The 10014-nt window shown below is 55.2% G+C and overlaps 1 protein-coding gene across 1 annotated transcript; it reads right to left on the reverse strand.

Annotated features, from left to right (window-relative positions):
* Positions 1-502: 502 nt before the first annotated feature.
* LOC142056884 (uncharacterized) lies at positions 503-7552 on the reverse strand. Its single transcript, XM_075092409.1, is given in 4 exon segments — positions 503-1311; positions 1314-2031; positions 5963-6034; positions 7271-7552. Coding segments are annotated over 4 exon segments (1881 nt in total).
* Between the last annotated feature and the right edge of the window lie 2462 nt (positions 7553-10014).

A 10014-nucleotide genomic window follows, 5' to 3' on the forward strand; every position in this document is an offset into this window, starting at 1 on the left:
TGTTACCACCTGTAACAGCACGGGGCCGCCCATCCTGTTGGAGAGAGCCGATCCCCTCTGGGACCCTTACGTGACGCAAAGATGACAATAAATCAGCTTGTTTTAACCAACCCTCTGCCTGTGAGTATCTGTGCAACACTTTGGTGGGGAACGTGGGCAGGTAGCAGGTTGCTACCTGCTCGGCTGCGGAAGAAGCGGGGTGGCACTTTGAGATAAGTAGGTAGTACCAAAACAGAATGCCTCCCCTGACCCCTTTTTCTTTTCCAGTTTTCTGCTCTGCTTCCATTTTAAAGGGGAAGATGGCTCTGGGCAGGTCTACCTGATGGCAGGGAACAAGCGCAAGGGAGCCAAAGATTTCTCAGTAGTGACAACAGGACAAGAACCAGTGGGCACAAATGAAGAAAGATGAAATTCCGTCTGAACACAGGAATGCACGTCCTGGCTCTGAGGGTGCTCTAACGCTCACACAGGCTGCCCAGGGAGGGTGTGGAGTCTCCAACCTTCAGAAGTCATCTAGGCTCGGTCTTGGGCAGCCTGCTCTAGGTGGCTGTGCTTGAGCAGTTGGTGAGATCATCGCGGCTGCTTTTGTCTCAGTCGCACCACTGGTGTGAGGGGGCTCGCACCAGATCAACTTGCGGCAAATCCGCCTCTGGGAGCCAGACAGCATTGGCCCGGGGCGATCCCCTGCGGGGTGGACACCACGGTCTCCAAACGGTGATCTCTCTGCACAGGGAACAAGCACCACAAGCACAGAGTTAATTTGCTCTGCAGACCATACAACCCTTGTTTTGGTTTTTTGGAATGATCCACCAACAGGGCCATATTTTCTCCCAAAATTAATTAACTCCTGCACTACCTCCCCCCATGTCCACACTTTCCTTCCCGACCGCTTATGGTCAGGGGTTATTATCCCTTCCAGAGTGGCTGCAGTTCTTTCTCCTTCGGAAGTATTTTGAATTTTCCCCTGTAATTGGATCCCAATGGGTTTCAGGGAGTCAGGGAGTCCCCGGATCAGGGGAGTCATCCTCTCTGGGTCTACAGGCATCATCATCGGGGAACTCTGGTTGGGCTTGAGCTCCCGATCATACATCATTTGGAGACAGGCCGCTTTCTGCACACGTTCCACTAATTGATCCACTGTACCTGTTATGGCAAGGGGATCTCCCCTCTCCAAAGGGTTCAGCCCTCTGGCCCAATACGCAGCCCTCTGGGTTAGTGACCATGCGACTTGGCGACTACCTGTAGTTAAGAACACACCCGGACCCCAGTATCCTTCTGCTTCTTTCTCTGACAACAAAATTCCATCCCCCCTGACAGGGACACTCTCCACGCATATTCTGCCTCCGATTCCTTCGGAGTTCTTGCAAAGCCTTTTTTCAACTTTGCTAGTTCAGTTGCTGTAAATGGGACTTCTTTGGTGAGAACTTGAGGACGGTCATCGTTATTGTCCTCATACAAGTTCTCTGTTTTACCCAGTGGATACACGTGAGGGAGCCTTTCTACAGTTTGCCTTGCCTTCTGCAAGCCTCCCTGAGGGTAAACTTGCTGTATCCCTTTCCCTGAAAGTTTCACCTCTACCTCCGCCAGTGTATCTGCTTCCCTCAAAAGTTGGTCCCTCAATTCTTCCTTCAGTATGGCATTTTGATTTCTCTCCTCCTGCAACAATCGCTTGTTTTTTTCCAATTGTTCCTTCAGTTACTTTATGACCATCTGCAGTGAGTCTATTGTGACATCGGCTTGACAAAGCCTCTGCTTCCTATCTTCCACCACTGCTGCCAGACTCGCTCCAAGTACTGCGCAAATTGCAGCTTTTCCTTTCCCCGGTCTAACCCTAGCTTCCTTCTGCAGTACCCTTATCCTGTCTACTACAGTCTGCGGTTGAAACCAATGTTTTGTCGCCCAATCTTGTCCCTGAGGTGAGGGGTGAGATCGGTGCACCTCCAAAAGTTCATATAGCTTATCTATCCCTTCGGCCCTCTTTGCCCTCAGGAGGTCACACCTTAATTGTGCACTTTCTGTTCTCCGAGAATCCTGTCCGTGACGCCAATTAAAAAATGTCACGATCCACTGTTGGCTTCCACAATTTGGCGTAAGTTGAGCCCCCTTGCTTTCTAACCAACCTCAGATAATCCTGGGTGGCTAGGGGCGGCTGGGCTTAACTTCTGAGTGATGTTCAATTCAATGTGTTATCGTGACCAGGTTCGCTGTATTCTCGGGAACAGAATTAAGACTCAGAACGGAGTCACGTGCCAAGTCACTTTATTTGGCCGCCAACAAGTACGCAAGAGAAAAGGAGAGAAAGAGTAAAAAAGGAAAAAAGAGAGAGTTACAATAGCTACCACCACGGATCTGCGGCGTCCCACCAGCCCAATGTATCTCCAGTCCGGTGGGGGAACGTCCCCACTGGTCTCCGCTGGTTCCGCCTTTTATAGCGTTGTCCCGTTGCAGAGTCAATGAGCCCCACTCGGCAGCGGGGCGCATGCGCAGTATCGTCACTAGAGGGCGCTCCATGCTTCCAGAGGGTTCCAGGAAGCCCAAACCCCCTCCCCCTTCCCCCCCGCCATGTTGTAAGATGACCCTGGGGCCAGGCGCATGTGCAGAGGACTGGGCCTATGTGCTCAAAGGCAACAAGATATAACTATGGATATGTTCCTATTGGGTAGAACTTCCTCAGTTGCCGTCGTGGTGAAGCCTTGGTAGTCAAGCCATCCTGCCGACAATGCTGAGACAAGTTTCTAGTCCCTTACAGGGGTGGACACCACGGTCTCCAAGTGGTGAGCCCTCTGCACAGGGAACAAGCACCACAAGCGCAGAGTGGGGCTCTGGGTGCTCTGCTTGCTGCACCAGTGGGAGGCTTGGGCACGAGCTAATGCAGAGCAGCAGCTTGAGAGCTGGAGGCACGGCTAGGGCAGGCGCAGGAGGGAAGAGTGTCCTGCAGCACCAGGCACCTCCCCTCCTGCACCCCCTCATCACCATTTGGAAATAGAGCCTCTTTTGGAACACCGATCTCTCACCGGCACAGCAAGGACAGAGACCCTGCCATGGAGAGGTCCCATCCTGCCACAGGGATATACACCATCACCCCCACGTCAGTGTCACAAAGGCACCAAGAGCACTGCCATGTCTACAGGCACAAAGGCCAGCACCAAGGGAGCCCATCCATCTTACAGCCTGGCAGAGCACGATTAGACCATTCACGGGCCACGTCACCTTCTCTCACACGTGCACGCTTTGAATCCCTTTGGGTGGCCTGCCTACAGTCACAGGCAGATAGAGCAAAGATAGGTCTAGGAAGGCTCCTGGAGTGTGTGGAAGATGATAACTTCCTGACACGGCTGGTGAGGGAGCCAACTAGGGAAGGCTCCCTGCTGGACCCGTTGTTCACGAACAGAGAAGGACTTGTGGGGGGCGTGATGGCTGGAGGCCGTCTTGGGCACAGCAATCATGAAATGATGCAGTTGTTGATTCTTGGAGAAGCAAGGAAGGGGGGGCCAGCAGAACCGCCACCTTGGGCTTCCGGAGGGCAGGCTTGGGCCTGCTTAGGGGCCTGGTTGACAGAGTCCCTCGGGAGGCAGGCCTGAAGGGCAAAGGGGGCCAGGAAGGCTAGACATTCTTCAAGGAGGAGCTCCGAAAGGCACCGGAGCAGGCCGTCCCCATGTGCCGAAAGACGAGCCGGCGAGGGAGAAGACCGGTCTGGTGGAACGGAGAGCTTTGGCTGGAACTCAGGAAAAAAACCCAGAGGGTTTATGTCCTTTGGCAGAAGGGGCAGGCCACTCAGGAGGACTAACAAGGATGTTGTGAGGTTATGCAGGAAGAAAAATAGAAGGGCCAAAGCCCAGCTACAACTTAATCTGGCTACTGCTGTAAAAGACAATAAAAATGAATTCTATAAATACGTGAGCAACAAAAGGAGGGCCAAGGAGAACCTCCATCCTTTACTGGATGCAGGAGGAAACAGAGTGACAAAGGATGAGGAAAAGGCTGAGGTACTTAATGCCTTCTTTGCCTCAGCCTTTAAGAGTAAGGCAGGTGTTCTCTGGGTACCCAGCCCCCTGAGCTGGAAGGCAGGGATGGGGAGCAGAAGGAAGCCCCCATAGTCCAAGGGGAAACGGTTAGCAACCTGCTAGAGCACTTGGACACCAACAAATCTATGGGGCTGGATGGGACCCTCCTTAGGGGACCGAGGGAGCTGGTGAACGTGCTCACCAAGGCACTTTCCATCATTTATCAGCAGTCCTGGCTAACTGGGGAGGTCCCAGTTGACTGGAGGTTAGCAAACGTGTCACCCAGCTACAAGAAGGGCCGGAAGGAGGATTTGGGGAACTACAGGCCTGTCAGCCCGACCTCACTGCCAGGGAAGGTTATGGAGCAGATCATAGTGAGTGCCATCACGCAGCACGTACCAGACAACCAGGCGATGAGGCCCAGTCAGCAAGGGGCCATGAACGTCAGGTCCTGCTTGACTAACGTGGCCTCCTTCTATGACAAGGTGACCCACTTAGGAGATGAGGGAAAGGCTGTGGATGTTGTCTAACTAGACTTTAGTAAAGCCTTTGATACTGTCTCCCACAGTATCCTCCTAGAGAAGCTCATGGCTCATGGCTTAGACGGGCGCACTCTTCACTGGGTAAAAAAATGGCTGGATGGCTGGGCCCAGAGATTTATGGTGAACGGAGCTAAATCCAGTTGGCGGCCGATCATAAGTGCTGCTCCCCAGGCTCAGTAGCGGGGCCAGTTCTGTTTAGTATCTTTATCAATGATCTGGGCGGTAGGATCGAGTGCACCCTCAGTAAGTTTGCAGGTGACACCAAGTTGGGTGGGAGTGTTGATCTGCTTGAGGGTAGGAAGGCTGTGCAGAGGGACCTGGACAGGCTGGATCGATGGGCTGAGCCCAGTTGTATGAGGTTCAACAAGGCTCAGTGTCGGGTCCCGCGCTTGGGTCGCAACAGCGCCATGCAACGCTCCAGGCTTGGGGAAGGGTGGCTGGAAAGCTGCCCGGCAGAAAAGGGCCTGGGGGTGCCGGTTGACAGCCAGCTGAATATGAGCCAGCAGTGTGCCCAGGTGGCCAAGAAGGCCACCAGCATCCTGGCTTGTATCAGAACGAACGTGGCCAGCAGGAGTAGAGAAGTGATCGAGCCCCTGTACTCGGCACTGGTGAGGCCGCACCTGGAATACCGCATTGAGTTTTGGGCCCTCTACACTACAAGAAAGACATTGAGGTGCTGGAGTGTGTCCAGAGAAGGGCAATGAAGCCGGTGAAGGGTCTAGAGGACAAGTCTTCTGTGGGGCGGCTGAGGGAACTGCGGCTGTTTAACCTGGAGAAGAGGAGTCTGAGGGGAGACCTTCTCGCTCTCTACAACTACCTGAAAGGAGGTTGTAGTGAGGTGGGTGTCGGTCTCTTCTCCCAAGCAACAAGCGATAGGACAAGAGAAGATGGCCTCAAGTTGCACCAGTGGAGGTTTAGGTTGGATATTTGGAAAAATTTTGTCACTGAAAGGGTTGTCAAGCACTGTAAGAGGCTGCCCAGGGACGTGGTTGAGTCACTGTCCCTGGAGGTATTTAAAAGACTTGTAGGTGTGGTGCTTAGAGAGATGGCTTAGTGGTGGACTTGGCAGTGTTTGGTTAAGGGTTGGAATTGATGATCTTAAGCGCCTTTTCCAACCTCAAGGATTTGATGATTCTATGTTCCCTCCACTTGAGCGCCTCCTGCCCCACTCCCTCAGGTCCTCACCACCTCGAAAAGAGAGACTTAACGCGGAAAGGCACTTTGGGGCATGCTCCCACTTACTGACATGCCCTCCCTCTCTGTGCCTCCAGAAGGCTTTTCACAGGAGGCACATCGCGTGTATGGCTCTGCATGTGCCGAGCCAATGGAAACATGGCACCCGCATCAGCCTTGGCACATATGCAGCAAGGCTAAGGAAAGATTTTGGGGTGTCTGGATCTCAAGGCATGCACTCACGCAGTACAGGCCACGTTTCTGGGAGGCATGATCCGCAGCGGAGCGCTCCAGCACGGTGTACAGGGCGCTCTCCTGAACAGGGGAAACGTCAGTGGAGCAGAGAGACAGGGGCCCTGGCACGGCCTCTTGTTGTGGTTTAGCCCCAGTCAGCAACCCAGCACCACGCAGCCGCTTGCTGGCTCCCCCCTGGTGGGATGGGGGAGAGAATCGGAAGAGTAAAAGTGAGGAAACTCATGGGCTGAGATAAAGACAGTTTAATAGGTAAAGCAAAAGCTGCATGCGGAAGCAAAACAAAGCAAGGAATTCATTCACTGCTTCCCATGGGCAGGCAGGTGCTCAGCCATCTCCAGGGAAGCAGGGCTCCATCACGCGTAACGGTTACTTGGGAAGACAAACGCCATCACTCCGAATGTCCCCCCCCTTCCTCCTTCTTCCCCCAGCTTGATATACTGAGCATGACGTCATATGGTATGGAACATCCCTTCGGTCAGTTGGGGTCAGCCGTCCCGGCTGTGTCCCCTCCCAGCTTCTTGTACACCTGGCAGGGCTTGGGGAGCTGAAAAAGTCCTTGACCAGTGTAAGCGCTGCTTAGCAACAACTAAAACATCTCCGCATTATCACCACTGTTTCACAGAATCACAGAATCACAGAATGGTAGGGGTTGGAAGGGACCTCTGGAGATTATCTTGTCCAACCCCACTGCTTGAGCAGGCACACCCAGAGCAGGGGGCACAGCAATGCATCGAGGCGGGTTTTGAAAGTCTCCAGGGAAGGAGACTCCAACCTCCCTGGGCAGCCTGTGCCACTGCTCCATCACCCTCACAGTAAAGAAGATTTTTCTCATATTGAGGTGGAACATCATATGCTCCAACTTGAGCCCATTGCCCCTTGGCCTGTCATTGGGCACTATTGAAAAGAGCCCGGTCCCATCATCCTGACACCCACAAATCCAGCACAAACCCAAAACACAGTCCCATACTAGCTACTACAAAGAAAATTAACTCTATCCCAGCTGAAACCAGGACACCACTCCACCCCCCTTGCTTGCCCTTGCCAGGGGCAAGTTGGTAGCCGGAGACAGGAGCCGCAGGATCTTTTCCACTTGCACCTGGGACACACTTTGCGTTTTGCTGGATCGTCAGGACTTGCAGGGCTAGGTCCAAGAAGGAAGCCAGGAGGAGAAGAGGGAGGAGGAGTTGTGTCCCTGCCCAAGGGCTCATAGCTCTTCTTTTCAAGACAACATACAGCTAGACCACCTGGCCCAGAAAACTTTGCACTTCTCTACGTAAGTCAGGGACATCCACCTACAGTCCCCGTTTTCATGTTAATTACGGTTGTGGGGGGGTGTCTGCCCACTATGTCAAGAGAGCCCCTGGGAGCTCGCTCCTGCTGGGCAGGTTTGTCCTTGGTGTGATGGCCAGGACCCACTGAGGTGGGCGGTGGGGACGAAGGCTGGGGCTTGCCGGCTGGGTGATGCTGCTGTCGTGGCGGTGAGAGCACAGAGGACAGGTCACAATGGGAGCTGTGCCCAGGGGCAGCACCAGGCAGCCCCTTCTGCTGTTGGACTTGGGCGATCGGTGGGTGCAGCATGCAGGGGGGAAGGCTGGGCTGGATGAGGGACAGGGCAGATGGCCAGTGGGTTTCTAGCCCGGAGTGAGAGCCGAGCCCCTCGGGGCAGGGCACGGTACCATCCTCGGGGCTGGGGACAGAGGTGCTCGGGGCTCCCGGTGCTGGCAGGTGCCCAGGGAGGCTTTGGGGATGTGCCGAGTGCCCACGTCTCCACAGGACACTTGCATGTCAGGGGTGGGGCCCAGGGAGACTCGACTCTGCTGTCCCTTCCCTTTCACGGGGCACGGCGCAGCCAGGGGCTGGCCATCAGGGCGGCTTGGGCAGGGTGGGCCCCACGCTGTCTCCAGCCAGGGCCCGCGGCCCCTTCAAGCCTGTCGACACCAGTGCCCAAACGCTTTCCTGGGACAGCCCGTCGCGCCCATCCGTGCGGGGCTCACAAGCGCTGCCCTTGCTCCCTCCCACCTCCCTCACCCCCTCTCCCAGCTTCAGGTGCCTCATGCCCCGCTCCCCCAGCCCCGTCCTCCCTCCCACCCAGCCCCGCTGAGCTCCCTTTTCTCCCACCTCCTCCAGGCCATGGCTGTGGCAATCGCCCTCGTTCTGTCTCTGCTGGCCATCCAGCATGGGCTGAAGCACAGTGACCAGACAGAAGTGGCCACGGCCAAGCGGATGCAGCAGCGCGAGGAGTATCTGCATCAGGAGATGACTCGGCTGCTGCGGGAGATTGAGCAGAGCAGGGGCACGGAGGAAGCCACGCTCCGTTCTGTGTTGCAGCACCGGCTGTTCCAGATTATTGTAGGAATCGCGTCCCTGTTGGCTGCGTTCCGCTGGCTGTCCATGGAGATAGCGCTTGCCGTTGACAGATACAGTCAGGAGGACGGCTCCAGCAGTGACGAGGACGACGTGCAGGAGGAGGAAGCCCTCGATGGCGCACACGCTGTTGTCAGGCCTTTGGCTGTGTCCACCCCATGGGCAGCGCAGGGCCTGCCCGACATGTGCAAGGTGCTGAAGGAGCTGGTGGGTGACCTCCTTGGTGTCTGCCAAGTGCTTGGCAAGAAGACTTTCATGCCACAGATGCAGCCAGCCATTGGGATGGACGACACCTACGAAGCCTGGAGCGTCCACGAGAACAGCATCGCCTACCACCTGCTTGTGTTCCTGCAGCCGCCCCCCGGGCATCGTTTCAGCCTGGAGCTGCACACCACAGGGCAGCTGCCAGCAAGGCACTCCAGCATCCATGTGGCGCTGGAGTGCATCTGCTCGAGGGAGCAGCTGCTGGGGGATCCTTTGTGCTTTCTCCACCACGCTGATGACACGCTGCAGAGGGACCAGATCTCGTGCCTCCTACGCACCCTCTGCACGCGCTCCTGCTTAGATGTGGAGAAAATCGCCTGCTGGGTCCAAGCGTTGGTGAGATCAGCCTGGCTGCTTTTGCCTCAGTCGCACCACTGCCAGCTGATGGTGCTGCCCTCCTCCCAGTCCTGCAAGTTCCAGCTGACAAGCGCCTCCAAGATAAACATCTTCGCTGAGATGACTTTTGCAGTGCAGCAAGGCACCTCAGGCGCCTACCTGAGACTTAAGTAGGCGGAGGCCAGCTTGACCAGCAGCACACCGCGGCCCGTGAGCTGCGCTGTTGTCGAGATGCAGCTTTTCAGGCTCACGGTGAGGCACGCCCAGCAGGACAATTTCCACCTCAGTGGACTGCAGCTCGGCACCCATATCCTCGTGGTCACACACAGGCTTTTCCACCCATGCCTGTGACCCTGCGGACCTCTCCCTCTGGTGGGGCCCAGGTGACGATTTTGGACACTGAGACAGAGAATCTGCTCATCCCAGAGACTGCCTGGGGAGTTCTGTGCCGCAGAGCTGAGCAAACTAGGCACGGAGATGGCACCGCTCAAGAGGAGCGCAGCATAACCAGGGCCTGGGGAATCTCCCGCGGTCCAGCTGAAGATGGCATTGCAACTGGGGCTCCTGTTACCACCTGTAACAGCACGGGGCCGCCCATCCTGTTGGAAAGAGCCGATCCCCTCTGGGACCCTTACGTGACGCAAAGATGACAATAAATCAGCTTGTTTTAACCAACCCTCTGCCTGTGAGTATCTGTGCAACACTTTGGTGGGGAACGTGGGCAGGTAGCAGGTTGCTACCTGCTCGGCTGCGGAAGAAGCGGGGTGGCACTTTGAGTTAAGTAGTACCAAAACAGAATATTTCCCCTAATCCCTTTTTCCTTTTTTATAACAAACCTATAACAGTGATGAATATATAGCGATGTCTATTCAGGTGTCCATATACAGGTATCTGCAGCTTGCTGGCTATCCATAATATTTGAAGGGGACCGGCAGATTGGAAAAAGATTTTCCAGGAAACTCAGGCCTTTCCAGTCTAGCAGTTTCAAGTTTGCTGCAATATCCAATAGAACCTACATGAACACCAGACTATTATTACAGAAGTTCAGCATCTCAATTCCAGCCTTATTTTCTGCT

The sequence above is a fragment of the Phalacrocorax aristotelis genome, chromosome 4 (assembly GCF_949628215.1).
Source record: "Phalacrocorax aristotelis chromosome 4, bGulAri2.1, whole genome shotgun sequence".
Taxonomy (NCBI): Eukaryota; Metazoa; Chordata; class Aves; order Suliformes; family Phalacrocoracidae; genus Phalacrocorax; species Phalacrocorax aristotelis.